We start from the raw sequence: 19,943 nt of genomic DNA, 5'->3' as shown, positions 1-19,943 counted from the left end.
AGATTCAGAAGAAACTGACACTTGTCACAACTTGAAGCTTGGTGATTTTGTGGTCTTGAAAAGGCATGTCAGAAAACACGGACTAGAACCCTTGTATGATGGTCCCTATCAGGGCCTCCATATCACTCCTATGTCAGTAAAGCTGGAAGGAAGGCCGACGTGGATCCACGCATCGCACTGCAAGCTGGTTAAACAGACTAGTAGCAAATAAGCAAATAAGGGGCATAATGTTTTTTTTTTTTCCCTTCGGGGAGACCACATGTAGTACATATGGGTATAGCCAATAAAATTGCCAGTTCTATTTTCATTTACCCTATGATTACACAAATGTGGGATAAATTGCTTAGGGCCACAGACTATCTAGATTATCAAATTTGGGATATATTGGATATACTTAATACTACTGTTGCTGTCCAGAACCAACTTATCATAGTCACTAATCAACATACTATAGTACTGGATTACTTAACAGCAGCACAGGGTGGTATGTGTCAGGTTATTGGACCCACTTGCTGTCATTATATAGATCCCAATAGCACTATGAAGTTAAAGTTAAAGTTAGAAGATATTCAAAGACTCAGAGATTAATATGATAAAGACAATGACCGTAATAAGGACAGTTGGTGGGCAGACACCATCTCCTTTCTTTATCCAGCCATTTGGTTTAAGGGACTTGGAGGCTGGATAGCTGGAATCTTGCAAAGTTTGTTACATATCGCTGCCTTTATCCTTGTCATGTATGTAATACTAAAACTTGTTCTTTGCTGTATTTCTGAATATATTAGGAGATTCTGCACTAGAACAACTAATGATGATACCAAAAACGTTGCCACCCCTGGTCTTCTCTACACCGATTTCACAAACCTACCTGATGAAGATGTTGAAGCCAAGCGCATGGCTAGCTTCAAAAGACCTCCTCCACCATCATCAAAAATAGTTATCTGCAAATTGTAGAATACAGGGGGGACGGGTGCACCACAACAGCCATGGCTGGTAACATGGCACCAGTCATGTGAAAACCGTACCCCTCGAGCTTATAGCTCGGGATAGTACCTCTGATGCTGCATATTAGTTAACAATTTATATAGGGGGGAATGTGAAGGGATAAACTAAGAAAAATTAAAGCAGGCCTCATTTTGTGCTTTTCCGACTCCATCTTGCTGCTTTAAGATAAATTTTGTTACTAGGTTAAAGTTCATAGCTGTTATGAGACCTTTATTATTCCAGCCTGAACAAGATATGACACTGAGGGTGTTTTGTTCTACGGGACCTTCACGTACAGGCTGTTCCTGCATTCTTATAGGTTAAGAACTGTGAGCGTGTTCTTATGTTGATTGGTTGAAGTGTAACTTGTTAAGATTATGAAAAGTGCGAAGCAATAAACGGGGGACAGAGATCTGCTCGATCCCTCCAAACAGAGACACACGTCTCTGTCTGGTCATTTTCAGATGCCGGCAACGCAACGCTCTGTGGATCAATTTGGAAATCACTAGGTCAGCCGTGAAAGGTCACTTCAGATCCTCCCTCAACATAATCATGTCATCACACACACTGCACATACACATGTACAATATATACACACACTTCACATACACATGTATATACACATCCGTTTCCCATCCGTTTTCTCCTTTGGGGACGAAAGTAAGGCAGCCTCCTCCATACCTTTTTCAGGCTGCTGGCCGCGGACATTACAGGAAGAATGACTGAAATTTGTCGTGGTCATCCTCATGCTGCTCTCTTTCCTTTAGTATCCAAGTTACTTTCAGCCCTCTCTCCCTGAACATCTGCTCCAAACTTTCTTACTTGATCACATCAACACTATCTCCAACCCTATCTAAAACTAAGAAATGCTTCCCCTTATATTTACCTGTGCTTCCCCTAACTGGGGCCATTCCTGTCTGTAATACCGATTACTTTACCATAGATAACTATTTCCTATTCTACTGTGGCCTCACTGTACTTCTGAATCTTAACTATACCTATCACTCTAATCTTATCCCTATACCTTTGTTCTAATTTCCAATCCTTATATTTTTCCTATACATAATACAACATCGTAATGTCATTATAACATATTTGAAGCCCCGTTATCAAAATACACATGAGTCAACCATAACATTAATATATAAACATTCTACAGCATTATTCACAACACAGAAAAAAGCATACCCGTTTTATTAGGAAGGGACGAAGAACATGCTTGTCCCTGACATACTCTTACAACATCATGCTGACATGACCGTGATGTCATTAAAAGGTCCTTAAGCAGTTTTAACCTCGGAACAGACATGCTGGGGGCTCCTAAGAGAGTGGGATCCTGGGAAATTGATCAGTTTTCCCACCCACCTTCCAAATGCTGGTCCCAACTGTAACTAGGGATTATTTTTTCGAGTATGGCTTATATTTCAAACCTGCTCTAAAAATCATGTAAAATCATGTTGGGGCTTACTTTCGGGGAAGATCTTATCTAAGGGGAAACTGAGGGAACTTTTATCATGGTGTTAAGTCCAACAGTGGCGCAAGTGGATTTGTAGACCCACTGTGCCACAGGGCCAGGCCTGCCTTGGAAGGGATGTAGCCAGGGGCGGATTATAATAGGGTCAATCTGGGCGGTAGCCATGCCCTCATCATCTCCTGCCTTGACTACTGCAACCTCCTTCTTTATGGCCTCCCCTCTAACACTCTTGCAACCCTCCATTCTATCCTCAACTCGGCTGCCTGACTAATCCACCTCTCCCCCGCTATTCCCCAGCCTCTCCCCTCTGTCAACCTCTACACTTGCTCCCCATTACCCAGAGACTCCAGTTCAAAACCCTAACCTTAGCATACAATGCCATCCACAACCTGTATCCTCCATACATCTGTGACCTCGTCTCCCAGTACTTACGTGCACGCAACCTCCGATCCTCACAAGATCTCTTTCTCTACTCCCATCTTATCTCCTCTTCCCACAATCGCATACAAGACTCCTCCCGTATATCTTCTCTACTCTGGAACTCTTCAAAACCTTCATAACCTTCAAAAAGAACTTGAAGACTCACCTCTTCTGACAAGCCTACAACCTACAGTAAACCCCGAACCACCATATCGCTGCACAACCCTAACCTTCTATATCCTCAACCATCCTTTGTAGATTGTGAGCCCTCATGGGCAGAGTTCTCTCTCCTCCTGTACCAGTCGATGACTCATTTTGGTGAAAATAATTTTATTTGTTTTTCTTATGTATATCCCCTTACACATGTAAAGTGCCATGGAATAAATGGCACTATAACAATAAATAATAATAATAGCCCTCACTAACCCTCCAAACAGTATAATGGCCCCCATACAGTATGATGGATCCCGCACAAATCTTCACACTTTACAATTGTTTGCATACAGTTTAGTGGCCCCCACATAGCCCTCCATAACGGATGAAACCTCCCACATATCCATCCAAATATTAGAATGGCCTCAACATACCTCGCCATATAGTATAATGTGCCCCATAGTCCTCCATATTGTATACTGCACCCCATAATCCTCCATATAGTATACTGCTACTCATAGTTCTCCATACAGTGAAATTCACCACAGCAATAGTCCTCCATACAGAATAATACACTCCCCATAGTCCAAACAGTATAATGCACTCCCCGTAGTCCTCAATACAGTATATTGAACTCCCCATAGTTGTCCATGTAGTAGAATGTACTCCCCATAGTCCATACAGTATAATGCACTCCCCATAGTTGTCCATGTAGTATAATGTACTCCCCATAGTCCATACAGTATAATGCACTCCCCATAGTTGTCCATGTAGTATAATGCACTCCCCATAGTCCATACAGTATAATGCACTCCCCATAGTTGTCCATGTAGTATAATGTACTCCCCATAGTCCATACAGTATAATGCACTCCCCATAGTTGTCCATGTAGTATAATGTACTCCCCATAGTCCATACAGTATAATGCACTCCCCATAGTTGTCCATGTAGTATAATGTACTCCCCATAGTCCATACAGTATAATGCACTCCCCATAGTTGTCCATGTAGTACAATGTACTCCCCATAGTCCATACAGTATAATGCACTCCCCATAGTTGTCCATGTAGTATGATGTACTTCCCATAGTCTATACAGTATAATGCACTCCCCATAGTTGTCCATGTAGTATAATGTACTCCCCATAGTCCATACAGTATAATGCACTCCCCATAGTCCATACAGTATAATGCACTCCCCATAGTCCATACAGCATAATGCACTCCCCATAGTTGTCCATGTAGTATAATGCACTCTGTTGTGAATTCTGTGGCAGAGCTCCCTCCTGTGGTCACAAGTGGTACTTCGGCTGATTCTCTCTGTGAGCTTCCATTGGTGGAGGGAAGTGGTACTGCGGCTTCTGAGTTTCCTCCCTCAGGTGATGTGGTGAGGTCGTTAGGTGCTGCTCTACTTAACTCCACCTAGTGCTTTGATCCTGGCTTCCTGTCAATGTTCCAGTATTGGACTTGTTTTCCTCCTGGATCGTTCCTGTGGCCTGCTGCTCTGCATAGCTAAGTTTTCCTTTGCTATTTTGTTTGCTTTTCTTCTGTCCAGCTTATCTATTCGGTTGCTGGAAGCTCTGGGACGCAGAGGGTGTACCTCCGTGCCGTTAGTTCGGTACGGAGGGTCTTTTTGCCCCCTTTGCGTGGTTTTTAGGGATTTGTGTTGACCGCAAAGTTACCTTTCCTATCCTCGCTCTGTTCAGAAAGTCGGGCCTCACTTTGCTAAATCTATTTCATCTCTACGTTTGTCTTTTCATCTTAACTCACAGTCATTATATGTGGGGGGCTGCCTTTTCCTTTGGGGTATTTCTCTGAGGCAAGGTAGGCTTATTTTCTATCTTCAGGCTAGCTAGTTTCGCAGGCTGTGCCGAGTTGCATAGGGAGCGTTAGGCGCAATCCACGGCTGCCTCTAGTGTTGTTGGAGAGGATCAGGGATTGCGGTCAACAGAGTTCCCACGTCTCAGAGCTCGTTCTATGTTTTTGGGTTATTGTCAGATCACTGTATGTGCTCTGACTTCTATGTCCACTGTGGTACTGAATTGCCTAAACATAACAGTACAGGAAGCCAAAGTACTAATGATTCTCAATAGAGGGAAAAAAAGAAGTTCTGAGACCATTTTTTTTTCTCTGCACTGTGTTTTGCCTTTTTTTTCCCCTAGACATTTGGGTGGTTCAGGACACAGGTGTAGCAATGGACATTAGAAGTCTGTCTTCATGTGTGGATCAGCTCACGGCAAGAGTACAAAATATTCAAGACACTATTGATCAGAAATCTATGTTAGAACCAAGAATTCCTATTCCTGATTTGTTTTTTGGAGATAGAACTAAGTTTCGGAGTTTCAAAAATAATTGTAAACTGTTTCTGGCCTTGAAACCTCGCTCCTCTGGTGATCCAGTTCAACAGGTTTTGATCATTATTTCTTTTTTGCGTGGCGACCCTCGGGACTGGGCATTTTCTCTTGCGCCAGGAGATCCTGCATTAAGTAATATCGATGCGTTTTTCCTGGCGCTCGGATTGCTGTACAATGAACCTAATTCAGTGGATCAGGCAGAAAAAAATTTGCTGGCTCTTTGTCAGGGTCAGGATGAGATAGAGTTATATTGTCAGAAATTTAGAAAGTGGTCCATGCTCACTCTATGGAATGAATCTGCGCTGGCAGCTATGTTCAGAAAGGGTCTCTCTGAAGCCCTTAAGGATGTCATGGTGGGATTTCCTATGCCTGCTGGTTTGAATGAGTCTATGTCTTTGGCCATTCAGATTGGTCGATGCTTGCGTGAGCGTAAATCTGTGCACCATTTGGCGGTATTACCTGAGCTTAAACCTGAGCCTATGCAGTGCGATAGGACTTTGACCAGAGTTGAACGGCAAGAACACAGACGTCTGAATGGGCTGTGTTTCTACTGTGGTGATTCCACTCATGCTATCTCTGATTGTCCTAAGCGCACTAAGCGGTTCGCTAGGTCTGCCACCATTGGTACGGTACAGTCAAAATTTCTTGTGTCCGTTACCTTGATCTGCTCTTTGTCATCGTATTCTGTCATGGCATTTGTGGATTCAGGCGCTGCCCTGAATTTGATGGACTTGGAGTATGCTAAGCGTTGTGGGTTTTTCTTGGAGCCCTTGCAGTGTCCTATTCCATTGAGAGGAATTGATGCTACGCCTTTGGCCAAGAATAAGCCTCAGTACTGGACCCAGCTGACCATGTGCATGGCTCCTGCACATCAGGAGGTTATTCGCTTTCTGGTGTTGCATAATCTGCATGATGTGGTCGTGTTGGGGTTGCCATGGCTACAAGTCCATAATCCAGTATTAGATTGGAAATCCATGTCGGTGTCCAGCTGGGGTTGTCAGGGGGTACATGGTGATGTTCCATTTCTGTCAATTTCATCATCCACCCCTTCTGAGGTTCCAGAGTTCTTGTCTGATTACCGGGATGTATTTGATGAGCCCAAGTCCGATGCCCTACCTCCGCATAGGGATTGTGATTGTGCTTTCACTTTGATTCCTGGTAGTAAATTCCCAAAAGGCCGATTGTTTAATTTATCTGTGCCTGAGCACGCCGCTATGCGCAGTTATGTGAAGGAGTCCCTGGAGAAGGGGCATATTCGCCCGTCATCGTCGCCATTAGGAGCAGGGTTCTTTTTTGTAGCCAAGAAGGATGGTTCGCTGAGACCTTGTATAGATTACCGCCTTCTAAATAAGATCACGGTTAAATTTCAGTACCCCTTGCCGTTGTTATCTGATTTGTTTGCTCGGATTAAGGGGGCTAGTTGGTTCACCAAGATAGATCTTCGTGGTGCGTATAATCTTGTGCGAATTAAGCGAGGCGACGAATGGAAAACTGCAGTTAATACGCCCGAGGGTCATTTTGAGTATCTAGTAATGCCGTTCGGACTTGCCAATGCTCCATCAGTGTTTCAGTCCTTTATGCATGACATCTTCCGAGATTACCTGGATAAATTCCTGATTGTGTACTTGGATGACATTTTGATCTTCTCGGATGATTGGGAGTCTCATGTGAAGCAGGTCAGAACGGTTTTTCAGGTCCTGCGTGCTAATTCTTTGTTTGTGAAGGGATCAAAGTGTCTCTTTGGTGTGCAGAAGGTTTCATTTTTGGGGTTCATCTTTTCCCCTTCTACTATCGAGATGGATCCTGTTAAGGTCCAAGCCATCCATGATTGGACTCAGCCGACATCTCTGAAAAGTCTGCAAAAGTTCCTGGGCTTTGCTAATTTTTATCGTCGCTTCATCTGTAATTTTTCTAGTATTGCTAAACCATTGACCGATTTGACCAAGAAGGGTGCTGATGTGGTCAATTGGTCTTCTGCTGCTGTGGAAGCTTTTCAAGAGTTGAAGCGTCGTTTTTCTTCTGCCCCTGTGTTGTGTCAACCAGATGTTTTGCTTCCGTTCCAGGTCGAGGTTGATGCTTCTGAGATTGGAGCAGGGGCTGTTTTGTCGCAGAGAGGTTCTGATTGCTCAGTGATGAAACCGTGCGCCTTCTTTTCCAGGAAGTTTTCGCCTGCTGAGCGAAATTATGATGTGGGCAACCGTGAGTTGCTGGCCATGAAGTGGGCATTCGAGGAGTGGCGTCATTGGCTTGAAGGAGCTAAGCATCGCGTGGTGGTATTGACTGATCATAAGAACTTGACTTATCTCGAGTCTGCCAAGCGGTTGAATCCTAGACAGGCTCGTTGGTCGCTGTTTTTTGCCCGTTTTGACTTTGTGATTTCGTACCTTCCGGGCTCTAAAAATGTGAAGGCGGATGCTCTGTCTAGGAGTTTTGTGCCCGACTCTCCGGGTTTGTCTGAGCCGGCGGGTATCCTCAAGGAAGGAGTAATTGTGTCTGCCATCTCCCCTGATTTGCGGCGAGTGCTGCAAACATTTCAGGCTAATAAACCTGATCGTTGTCCAGCGGAGAAACTGTTTGTCCCTGATAGGTGGACGAATAAAGTTATCTCTGAGGTTCATTGTTCGGTCTTGGCTGGTCATCCTGGAATCTTTGGTACCAGAGAGTTAGTGGCTAGATCCTTTTGGTGGCCATCTCTGTCGCGGGATGTGCGTACTTTTGTGCAGTCCTGTGGGATTTGTGCTCGGGCTAAGCCCTGCTGTTCTCGTGCCAGTGGGTTGCTTTTACCCTTGCCAGTCCCGAAGAGGCCTTGGACACATATCTCTATGGATTTTATTTCAGATCTTCCCGTTTCTCTAAAGATGTCAGTCATTTGGGTGGTCTGTGATCGCTTTTCTAAGATGGTCCATTTGGTACCCTTGTCTAAATTGCCTTCCTCCTCTGATTTGGTGCCATTGTTCTTCCAGCATGTGGTTCGTTTACATGGCATTCCAGAGAATATCGTTTCTGACAGAGGTTCCCAGTTTGTTTCGAGGTTTTGGCGAGCCTTTTGTGGTAGGATGGGCATTGACTTGTCTTTTTCCTCGGCTTTCCATCCTCAGACTAATGGCCAGACCGAGCGAACCAATCAGACCTTGGAAACATATCTGAGGTGCTTTGATTCTGCTGATCAGGATGACTGGGTGTCCTTTTTGCCTTTGGCTGAGTTCGCCCTTAATAATCGGGCCAGCTCGGCTACCTTGGTTTCACCGTCTTTCTGCAATTCTGGGTTCCATCCTCGTTTCTCGTCAGGACAGGTTGAGTCTTCGGACTGTCCTGGTGTGGATACTGTGGTGGACAGGTTGCAGCAGATTTGGACTCAGGTAGTGGACAATTTGACCTTGTCCCAGGAGAAGGCTCAACGTTTTGCTAATCGCAGACGCTGTGTGGGTCCCCGACTTCGTGTTGGGGATCTGGTTTGGTTATCTTCTCGTCATATTCCTATGAAGGTTTCCTCTCCTAAGTTTAAACCTCGTTTCATTGGTCCGTATAGGATTTCTGAGGTTCTTAATCCTGTGTCTTTTCGTCTGACCCTTCCAGATTCTTTTTCCATACATAACGTATTCCATAGGTCATTGTTGCGGAGATACGTGGCACCTATGGTTCCATCTGTTGACCCTCCTGCCCCGGTTTTGGTGGAGGGGGAGTTGGAGTATATTGTGGAGAAGATTTTGGATTCTCGTGTTTCAAGACGGAAACTCCAGTATCTGGTTAAGTGGAAGGGTTATGCTCAGGAAGATAATTCCTGGGTCTTTGCCTCTGATGTCCATGCTCCTGATCTTGTTCGTGCCTTTCATGTGGCTCTTCCTGGTCGGCCTGGGGGATCTGGTGAGGGTTCGGTGACCCCTCCTCAAGGGGGGGGGTACTGTTGTGAATTCTGTGGCAGAGCTCCCTCCTGTGGTCACAAGTGGTACTTCGGCTGATTCTCTCTGTGAGCTTCCGTTGGTGGAGGGAAGTGGTACTGCGGCTTCTGAGTTTCCTCCCTCAGGTGATGTGGTGAGGTCGTTAGGTGCTGCTCTACTTAACTCCACCTAGTGCTTTGATCCTGGCTTCCTGTCAATGTTCCAGTATTGGACTTTTTTTCCTCCTGGATCGTTCCTGTGGCCTGCTGCTCTGCATAGCTAAGTTTTCCTTTGCTATTTTGTTTGCTTTTCTTCTGTCCAGCTTATCTATTCGGTTGCTGGAAGCTCTGGGACGCAGAGGGTGTACCTCCGTGCCGTTAGTTCGGTACGGAGGGTCTTTTTGCCCCCTTTGCATGGTTTTTAGGGTTTTGTGTTGACCGCAAAGTTACCTTTCCTATCCTCGCTCTGTTCAGAAAGTCGGGCCTCACTTTGCTAAATCTATTTCATCTCTACGTTTGTCTTTTCATCTTAACTCACAGTCATTATATGTGGGGGGCTGCCTTTTCCTTTGGGGTATTTCTCTGAGGCAAGGTAGGCTTATTTTCTATCTTCAGGCTAGCTAGTTTCTCAGGCTGTGCCGAGTTGCATAGGGAGCGTTAGGCGCAATCCACGGCTGCCTCTAGTGTTGTTGGAGAGGATCAGGGATTGCGGTCAACAGAGTTCCCACGTCTCAAAGCTCGTTCTATGTTTTTGGGTTATTGTCAGATCACTGTATGTGCTCTAACCTCTATGTCCACTGTGGTACTGAATTGCACTCCCCATAGCCAATACAGTATAATGCACTCCCCATAGTTGTCCATGTAGTATAATGTACTCCCCATAGTCCATACAGTATAATGCACTCCCCATAGTTATACAAAAAAGGTTGCACTCTATCGTGCAAAAGCATGTCTAATCTGAAATATATGAAATATGAATAGCAAAATGGCTTTTGAACATTAGGAAAATATTTAAGAGACGCTTTGCACAGAATTTGATATAATCAAATAGTGTGAGCCCATCAACCGTCGTCAAGGTGGTCTCATAAAACTGATGGGTCCCTGACCCCCCTGTCCAAATGTGAACACTTACCGAAGGCCAATGTCTGTATGCCTGGGTGAATATGGACACCTCTGTTCAGCAAAGCCTACATATGAATTGGCCGGGGCCAAGTGTGATGAGATGCGATTAAAAACCAAAAAAGCCATTTTGCTATTCATATTTCATATATTTCAGATTAGACATGCTTTTGCACGATAGAGTGCAACCTTTTTTGTATATTTATGTATGGAGGTAGCTGCTCCTGGTATGCACCTATTCACACTAGTTTGGATGTGCGAGTCTTTTTTTTGGCACTCCCCATAGTTGTCCATGTAGTATAATGCACTCCCCATAGTCCATACAGTATAATGCACTCCCCATAGTTGTCCATGTAGTATAATGTACTCCCCATAGTCCATACAGTATAATGCACTCCCCATAGTTGTCCATGTAGTATAATGCACTCCCCATAGTCCATACAGTATAATCCACTCCCCATAGTTGTCCATGTAGTATAATGCACTCCCCATAGTCCATACAGTATAATGCACTCCCCATAGTTGTCCATGTAGTATAATGTACTCCCCATAGTCCATACAGTATAATGCACTCCCCATAGTTGTCCATGTAGTATAATGTACTCCCCATAGTCCATACAGTATAATGCACTCCCCATAGTCCATACAGTATAATGCACTCCCCATAGTTGTCCATGTAGTATAATGTACTCCCCATAGTCCATACAGTATAATGCACTCCCCATAGTTGTCCATGTAGTATAATGCACTCCCCATAGTCCATACAGTATAATGCACTCCCCATAGTTGTCCATGTAGTATAATGCACTCCCCATAGTCCATACAGTATAATGCACTCCCCATAGTTATCCATGTAGTATAATGCACTCCCCATAGTCCATACAGTATAATGCTCTCCCCATAGTTGTCCATGTAGTATAATGCACTCCCCATAGTCCATACAGTATATGCACTCCCCATAGTTGTCCATGTAGTATAATGCACTCCCCATAGCCCATACAGTATAATGCACTCCCCATAGTCCATACAGTATAATGCACTCCCCATAGTTGTCCATGTAGTATAATGCACTCCCCATAGCCCATACAGTATAATGCACTCCCCATAGTTGTCCATGTAGTATAATGCACTCCCCATAGTCCATACAGTATAATGCACTCCCCATAGTTGTCCATGTAGTATAATGCACTCCCCATAGCCCATACAGTATAATGCACTCCCCATAGTTGTCCATGTAGTATAATGTACTCCCCATAGTCCATACAGTATAATGCACTCCCCATAGTTGTCCATGTAGTATAATGCACTCCCCGTAGCCCATACAGTATAATGCACTCCCCATAGTCCATACAGTATAATGCACTCCCCGATATAGTTGAACTTATGGTGGCGGTTGAGGGGCCCGAACCACGGGCCCTATAGCAGCTGTACGGTGTGGTGCCTACATTGGTGGTACGCCACTGCCTTCAATGACATCTATGGGGCATACAGAAAGGATAAATGCTATGTGAATGCTATATTTCGGCAGGGGAAGGTATTTATTTTCTACGTCAGGGACAAAGCATGAGCTGTTATTCTGAGCTGCATCAATTTATTGATATTTTCTGGCATCTGGATAGGGGGGTTTTGTCTATTCAGTTTAGATTACCATGTGAACATACGTGAAAATAGACACAGACATAAATCTTACGAATTTGCATAGTTTATATAAATGTAAATTTTAATGCAAAACCGGCTGAAAGCATTTATGAGTGTAAAGTGCCGACTGGCATTCTCAAACACACAGGAGACACATGGAGACATGGCGGAATATGATTTATTTCGTTAGAATTTAGATTTTTTTTTTTTGTGGGTCAAAGATGTAAAAATTGTCCCAGCAACATCAGGGTTAAAGGGGATATTCTTGGGAAAATATATTGCCTGAAATTTAGATTTTATATCATCAAGAATCAAGACGTGATCTTATCTGCAGAGAATGGGAGAGAATTTCTCTTTCGGGCTTCATGTAACATTTATTATTGTGTATCTCCAGCAGTTCTTTTAGCCTTATGGCCTTTACTGTCAGCGTTCCTACAGAATTTGATAAATTCCGCTATAATTACAGTACCTGGCATACCCGGTGGTCCCGGCAGACCGGGTGGTCCTGCAATTGGTTGCTGAAATCTATAACCAAATTCTCCTCGACAGCAGCTGCTGCAATCTGGTTGCTGCGGAGTCTAAAAAATATAAATTATTGTTACACACCGAGCCTAAAACATCAGAAGAATTTCATCATTGACAACTGTGTCCATAGCACGACTACAGCACAAACATGTAGTCAACATGTAGATTTCAATATTTGTGAATTACATCAAAATCTTCATGCAATCTGTACATACATTACTGATCCTGATTAACATCCTGTATTATACTCCAGAGCTGCACTCACTATTCTGCTGGTGCAGTCACTGTGTACATACATTACATTACTGATCCTGAGTTACATCCTGTATTATACTCCAGAGCTGCACTCACTATTCTGCTGGTGCAGTCACTGTGTACATACATTACTGATCCTGAGTTACATCCTGTATTATACCCCAGAGCTGCACTCACTATTCTGCTGGTGCAGTCACTGTGTACATTCATTACATTACTGATCCTGGGTTACATCCTGTATTATACTCCAGAGCTGCACTCACTATTCTGCTGGTGCAGTCACTGTGTACATACATTACATTACTGATCCTGAGTTACATCCTGTATTATACTCCAGAGCTGCACTCACTATTCTGCTGGTGCAGTCTCTGTGTACATACATTACATTACTGATCCTGAGTTACCTCCTGTATTATACTCCAGAGCTGCACTCACTATTCTGCTGGTGCAGTCACTGTGTATATACATTACATGACTGATCCTGAGTTACATCCTGTATTATACTCCAGAGCTGCACTCACTATTCTGCTGGTGCAGTCACTATGTACATACATTACATTACTGAACCTGAGTTACCTCCTGTATTATCCTCCAGAGCTGCACTCACTATTCTGCTGGTGCAGTCACTGTGTACATACATTACATTACTGATCCTGAGTTACATCCTGTATTATACCCAGAGCTGCACTCACTATTCTGCTGGTGCAGTCACTGTGTACATACATTACATTACTGATCCTGAGTTACATTTTGTATTATACCCCAGAGCTGCACTCACTATTCTGCTGGTGCAGTCACTGTGTACATACATTACATTACTGATCCTAAGTTATATTTTGTATTATACCCCAGAGCTGCACTCACTATTCTGCTGGTGCAGTCACTGTGTACATACATTACATTACTCATCCTGAGTTACATCCTGTATTATACCCCAGAGCTGCACTCACTATTCTGCTGGTGCAGTCACTGTGTACATACATTACATTACTGATCCTGAGTTACATCCTGTATTATACCCCAGAGCTGCACTCACGATTCTGCTGGTGCAGTCACTGTGTACATATATTACATTACTGATCCTGAGTTACATCCTGTATTACACTCCAGAGCTGCACTCACTATTCTGCTGGTGCAGTCACTGTGTACATACATTACTGATCCTGAGTTACGTCCTGTATTATACCCCAGAGCTGCACTCACTATTCTGCTGGTGCAGTCACTGTGTACATACATTACATTACTGATCCTGAGTTACATCCTGTATTATACTCCAGAGCTGCACTCACTATTCTGCTGGTGCAGTCACTGTGTACATACATTACATCAGGGGTGTCAAACTGCATTCCTCGAGGGCTGCAAACAGGTCATGTTTTCAGGATTTCCTTGTAGTGCACAGGTGATAATTTAATCACCAACTCATTATTTGTATAGGTGATTAAATTATCACCTGTGCAGTACAAGGAAATCCTGAAAACATGACCTGTTTGCAGCCCTCGAGGAATGCAGTTTGACACCCCTGCATAACATTACTGATCCTGAGTTACATCCTGTATTATACCCCAGAGCTGCACTCACTATTCTGCTGGTGCAGTCACTGTGTACATACATTACATTCCTGATCCTGAGTTACATCCTGTATTACACTCCAGAGCTGCACTCACTATTCTGCTGGTGCAGTCACTGTGTACATACATTACTGATCCTGAGTTACGTCCTGTATTATACCCCAGAGCTGCACTCACTATTCTGCTGGTGCAGTCACTGTGTACATACATTACATTACTGATCCTGAGTTACATCCTGTATTATACCCCAGAGCTGCACTCACGATTCTGCTGGTGCAGTCACTGTGTACATACATTACATTACTGATCCTGAGTTACATCCTGTATTACACTCCAGAGCTGCACTCACTATTCTGCTGGTGCAGTCACTGTGTACATACATTACATTACTGATCCTGTGTTACATCCTGTATTATACCCCAGAGCTGCACTCACTATTCTGCTGGTGCAGTCACTGTGTACATACATTACATTACTGATCCTGAGTTACATCCTGTATTACACTCCAGAGCTGCACTCACTATTCTGCTGGTGCAGTCACTGTGTACATACATTACATTACTGATCCTGAGTTTCATCCTGTATTATACCCCAGAGCTGCACTCACTATTCTGCTGGTGTAGTCACTGTGTACATACATTACATTACTGATCCTGAGTTACATCCTGTATTATACCCCAGAGCTGCACTCACTATTCTGCTGGTGCAGTCACTGTGTACATACATTACATTACTGATCCTGAGTTACATCCTGTATTATACCCCAGAGCTGCACTCACTATTCTGCTGGTGTAGTCACTGTGTACATACATTACATTACTGATCCTGAGTTACATCCTGTATTATACTCCAGAGCTGCACTCACTATTCTGCTGGTGCAGTCACTGTGTACATACATTACATTACTGATCCTAAGTTATATTTTGTATTATACCCCAGAGCTGCACTCACTATTCTGCTGGTGCAGTCACTGTGTACATACATTACATTACTCATCCTGAGTTACATCCTGTATTATACCCCAGAGCTGCACTCACTATTCTGCTGGTGCAGTCACTGTGTACATACATTACATTACTGATCCTGAGTTACATCCTGTATTATACCCCAGAGCTGCACTCACGATTCTGCTGGTGCAGTCACTGTGTACATATATTACATTACTGATCCTGAGTTACATCCTGTATTACACTCCAGAGCTGCACTCACTATTCTGCTGGTGCAGTCACTGTGTACATACATTACTGATCCTGAGTTACGTCCTGTATTATACCCCAGAGCTGCACTCACTATTCTGCTGGTGCAGTCACTGTGTACATACATTACATTACTGATCCTGAGTTACATCCTGTATTATACTCCAGAGCTGCACTCACTATTCTGCTGGTGCAGTCACTGTGTACATACATTACATTACTGATCCTGAGTTACATCCTGTATTATACCCCAGAGCTGCACTCACGATTCTGCTGGTGCAGTCACTGTGTACATATATTACATTACTGATCCTGAGTTACATCCTGTATTACACTCCAGAGCTGCACTCACTATTCTGCTGGTGCAGTCACTGTGTACATACATTACTGATCCTGAGTTACGTCCTGTATTATACCCCAGAGCTGCACTCACTATTCTGCTGGTGCAGTCACTGTGTACATACATTACATTACTGATCCTGAGTTACATCCTGTATTATACTCCAGAGCTGCACTCACTATTCTGCTGGTGCAGTCACTGTGTATATACATTACATTACTGATCCTGAGTTACATCCTGTATTATACCCCAGAGCTGCACTCACTATTCTGCTGGTGCAGTCACTATGTACATACATTACATTACTGATCCTGAGTTACATCCTGTATTATACCCCAGAGCTGCACTCACTATTCTCCTGCTGGAGTCAATAGTACCAGACTCAAAACTGTAATCAGCTAACCCTACATAGCCTCCGCATCCTCCCAGTGACCCTATATCTCCATCTACAGTGATAGTTATATATAACAATGTCGGGCTACGATTGAATAATACCTTATAAAAATAAGTTACAAAAAAGTGAGAAAAACTCCAAAATGGAACAAAACAGTAACAGCCGCTTTCCAAGTGCACAAATTAATCCGTCATCACCACAAATAAGTAAATATGAGAAATTTCCATCTTCATAACCCGGACTGTCCAAGAAAAAAAGTGACCTCCGTCAGAACATACAGTAACCATCCTAATAAAGAGACATCAAGAAACAGAGCAAGACAATGACAATGGAACGAATTACAGATGTAGCAGAGCTGAGTTTGTCAGAGTCCGACATTTGGCACTGCTGGTAAAGAATTAATAGGAGGTTCCAACAATACAGTCAGCTCTGCTACATCTAGGAAACAGGAGTTATAACCAGAGTTCTTGTAAGAAATAATCAAGAAAAGCCAAGACAGGTAGAGGTGAAGAAGATGAATGCAGAGTACCTGGACTCTGGGGGAGGGTTGCTCTAGCTCATCTACCTCTGGGGTCACCAACTCTTTTTGAGTAGCAGAATTAAAGGAAAATGTCTCAATGTGGAGATTCCGCTCTCCCACTACTTCCCTGCTGGATACAACGCCCGTCCGTTGATGATGACTCCCAACTACTTTGGCCAGTGGATTATTAGATCTTCTCCTCACCTCCATGTTTTCATCCTGACCAAGGCTACACGGCAAAGCAAATACAGCCAGAAGCCACCAGAGGCTAAGACGCTTTGGAGCCATTCAGGTAGAGAATCCAGGCAAGAGACATAAAGCTTGGGTCAAAAAAGTTCCCGAAAAAATCTGCTCCTACCAAGTTATATACTGGAGGCAGCTGGAGAGGGGGAAAAAAAAAAAGAGGACCGCAAAATATACCAAGCCTAAAGGAAAGTATTAGTCATCCTTCTACTGTGACCAGAGAAATGGATTTCCCCGCGGCTTTCGCTTAGTATCATGAATGGTCGTAATTCGGGACGTGTATGGGAGTCAAACCTCTCCGGATACGTCGCCTCTCTATATACAAATAAGATGGAAAATTGTGACCATGGAACAATTGGGATTTTGCCCTTCGTTAGACACGGAGATTGTATGGCTTCTTCATTTGTACAAGGACAAGTTGGAACAAGGACAAGTTTTATGGTGGCCAAGAGTTTCTCTAGAGCGTTTTCTCAAGTGTGAAAATTTCTCAAAATAACCAGAACCACGAGGAAGTTTTCTTTTCTTGAGTAATTATTCTCAAACTTTTTAAATTTTTTTAAAAATTTTCATCATGATAGCAAATTATTTTTTATTATGTTTACTCAGACAAGTCTTTTATTTGGTTATTGTGGTCCTCGGAGATCATCTTCTGCCATAGGGACTAGTGATGATCATGCACTAAAATGCTCGAGTGCTCGGTACTCAAATCGAGCAGGTTGGACTCTCGGATGGGCTCGCCTTGAGTACCGAGTGTAATGGAAGTCAATGGGAAACTTGAGAATTTTTCCTGCAGATCCTACCCAGAGGGATGGCGACTCTGGCGAGGCATGAAAATCACTTAAATGGATGGAACCACTGCTCAGCCGCAGCAGTCAAGCAAATGTAAATTCAAAATGAATATTCCGTGTTCCCCGCAATTATAATCTCGCCAACCTCTCGGCGCCTGTGAAGATTTTTACTGTCACTGACCCGGCGCCGAGAGGTGGCCATAGGGAGCAGTGAATATTCATTTTGAATTAACATCTGCTTAATTGGTCATTTCTCTGGTGCAGACAATGAGAAAACAAGACAAGTGAGAGCAATAAACGTTACATTTCGTGAAAGAGTTGCCCAAGCCCTATTTCAGGATACTACTGGTTTAGTCCAAAAAAAATCACCTGATAGATTCACTTTAACATGTTGAATAAGTAAAAAAAAAACTACTTGGGGTCCCCTCTATTTTAATAACCAGCTAGGGTAAAGCAGAATGCTGTAGGCTTATATTGTCAGGCTGGGAAGGTCCATGGTTATTTCACCCTTCTTAGCTTAATAATACCATCCCGCAGCCGCCCCAGAAGTGGTGCATGATATTAGATACCCTGGTGCGGTGGCAATTGGGGTAATGTTTATTGGGGATGATGTCAACAGCTGGCAAACATCAAAGCCCTGATCTTAGTAACGAGAGGTGTCCATCAGATACCCCCATTACTAACCCAGTAACAAACACACACGCAAAAATCTTTAACTGAAAAATTCTCTCCATAGCAATTTCCCTCTTTCACCAATTTATTAAAATAAAAAATCCGCCAGTCTACCGTGGTCCACATGGAGGTCCCATAACGATCTCCATCTCTGTGGTCCAAAATATATGGAGCTTTGTTTTGATACTGTCTGCTTTACCTTAGCTGGTAATTAACCCTCTCCCCCTCTTAACTTTTTTAAATGTATTTAATATGTGAAATGGAATCTGTCAGGTGTGTATGGCACGTGAGCACTCGTGATACTGAATCAAGTAATGAGCGTGTCCGAGCAACCTGATGCTCTATCGAGTAACAAGCAGTTGTAGGGATGTGGACTGAGTTACCCTGTTCCTGCCTCTGAAGACAGCAATCCCATAGTTCACATAGTTAAGTGGTATGGGGCATAAGAAAGGACAATAGGTTTAGTCTATAGGATAGGATATTGTTAAAGGGACTCTGTCACCTGAATTTGGCGGGACTGGTTTTGGGTCATATGGGCGGAGTTTTAGGGTGTTTGATTCACCCTTTCCTTACCCGCTGGCTGCATGCTGGCTGCAATATTGGATTGAAGTTCATTCTCTGTCCTCCATAGTACACGCCTGTGCAAAGCAATCTTGCCTTGTGCAGGCGTGTACTATGGAGGACAGAGAATGAACTTTAATCCAATATTGCGGCCAGCATGCAGCCAGCGGGTAAGGAAAGGGTGAATCAAACACCCAAAAACTTCGCCCATATGACCCAAAACCAGTCCCGCCAAATTCAGGTGACAGGTTCCCTTTAATGATAGAACTAACCCAGTGGGTGGGAACTAGTGTTTAAAAAAAAGGAGGTAGTTCCTGATAGTGTGTGGTTAGAGACGTGCAGTGAGCAGGTCAAGTTCAGGTGCAGTGGGCTGCTAGGGCAACGAGGACCAATCATTTGAGGCAGTGGGAGGCCGTATTGAATTCCCTGATGGAGTCTTGCTGCACCGACGATCAAGAATGACATTCTGCTGCCTCCAACCATCAAGACAATTATGCAATTGTCCAATGAGTGACGGATGAGGTTTCAGCTGTTTTTACTGTTAGGCCAGTTATTGAGGAACTCACATTGAGTGTATGGTACAGTACGTATACAGTATATATACACCTCAGTAAGGTCACTGCCAACCTTTACAATACCAAAAGTAACTAGCGGCCACTACAAATGGTTTATACACACCGATTGGACAACCGTTGAGATAGCATATGGCTTTAGGGGTGCGGTTTATAGAACAAGAGGAACAGAACTATTTTATATATTTAATCTGATAAAATATATACAGTGTTTATAAAATAACAAAGTTGTTACAAAATGGACAAAACTGTACAGTATAAATCTATATACATAATTGTCTAAGGGGTACTT

The 19,943-nt window shown here is 43.5% G+C and overlaps 1 protein-coding gene across 3 annotated transcripts in view; it reads right to left on the bottom strand.

Annotated features, from left to right (window-relative positions):
- C1QTNF3 (C1q and TNF related 3) overlaps positions 1–19,943 on the bottom strand; it is a 236,635-nt gene that overhangs the window by 82,534 nt on the left and 134,158 nt on the right. Inside the window, exons 1-2 of one of the 3 annotated variants that reach the window (XM_069745976.1) lie at positions 16,825–17,181; positions 12,487–12,595 (exon numbers count right to left, since the gene is read on the bottom strand). In XM_069745976.1, the coding sequence (XP_069602077.1) occupies positions 12,487–12,595; positions 16,825–17,103 (388 nt within the window). In that variant the 5' untranslated portion in view covers positions 17,104–17,181. Of the gene's footprint in view, positions 1–12,486; positions 12,596–16,824; positions 17,182–19,943 lie in introns of those variants that run through there. The other 2 variants (XM_069745977.1, XM_069745978.1) reach the window with 2 other exon arrangements.

This window comes from Ranitomeya imitator, chromosome 1 (assembly GCF_032444005.1).
Source record: "Ranitomeya imitator isolate aRanImi1 chromosome 1, aRanImi1.pri, whole genome shotgun sequence".
NCBI lineage: Eukaryota > Metazoa > Chordata > Amphibia > Anura > Dendrobatidae > Ranitomeya > Ranitomeya imitator.
The sequence above is the reverse complement of the archived record's forward strand: the minus strand, read 5'-3'. Positions and strand labels throughout refer to the sequence as shown.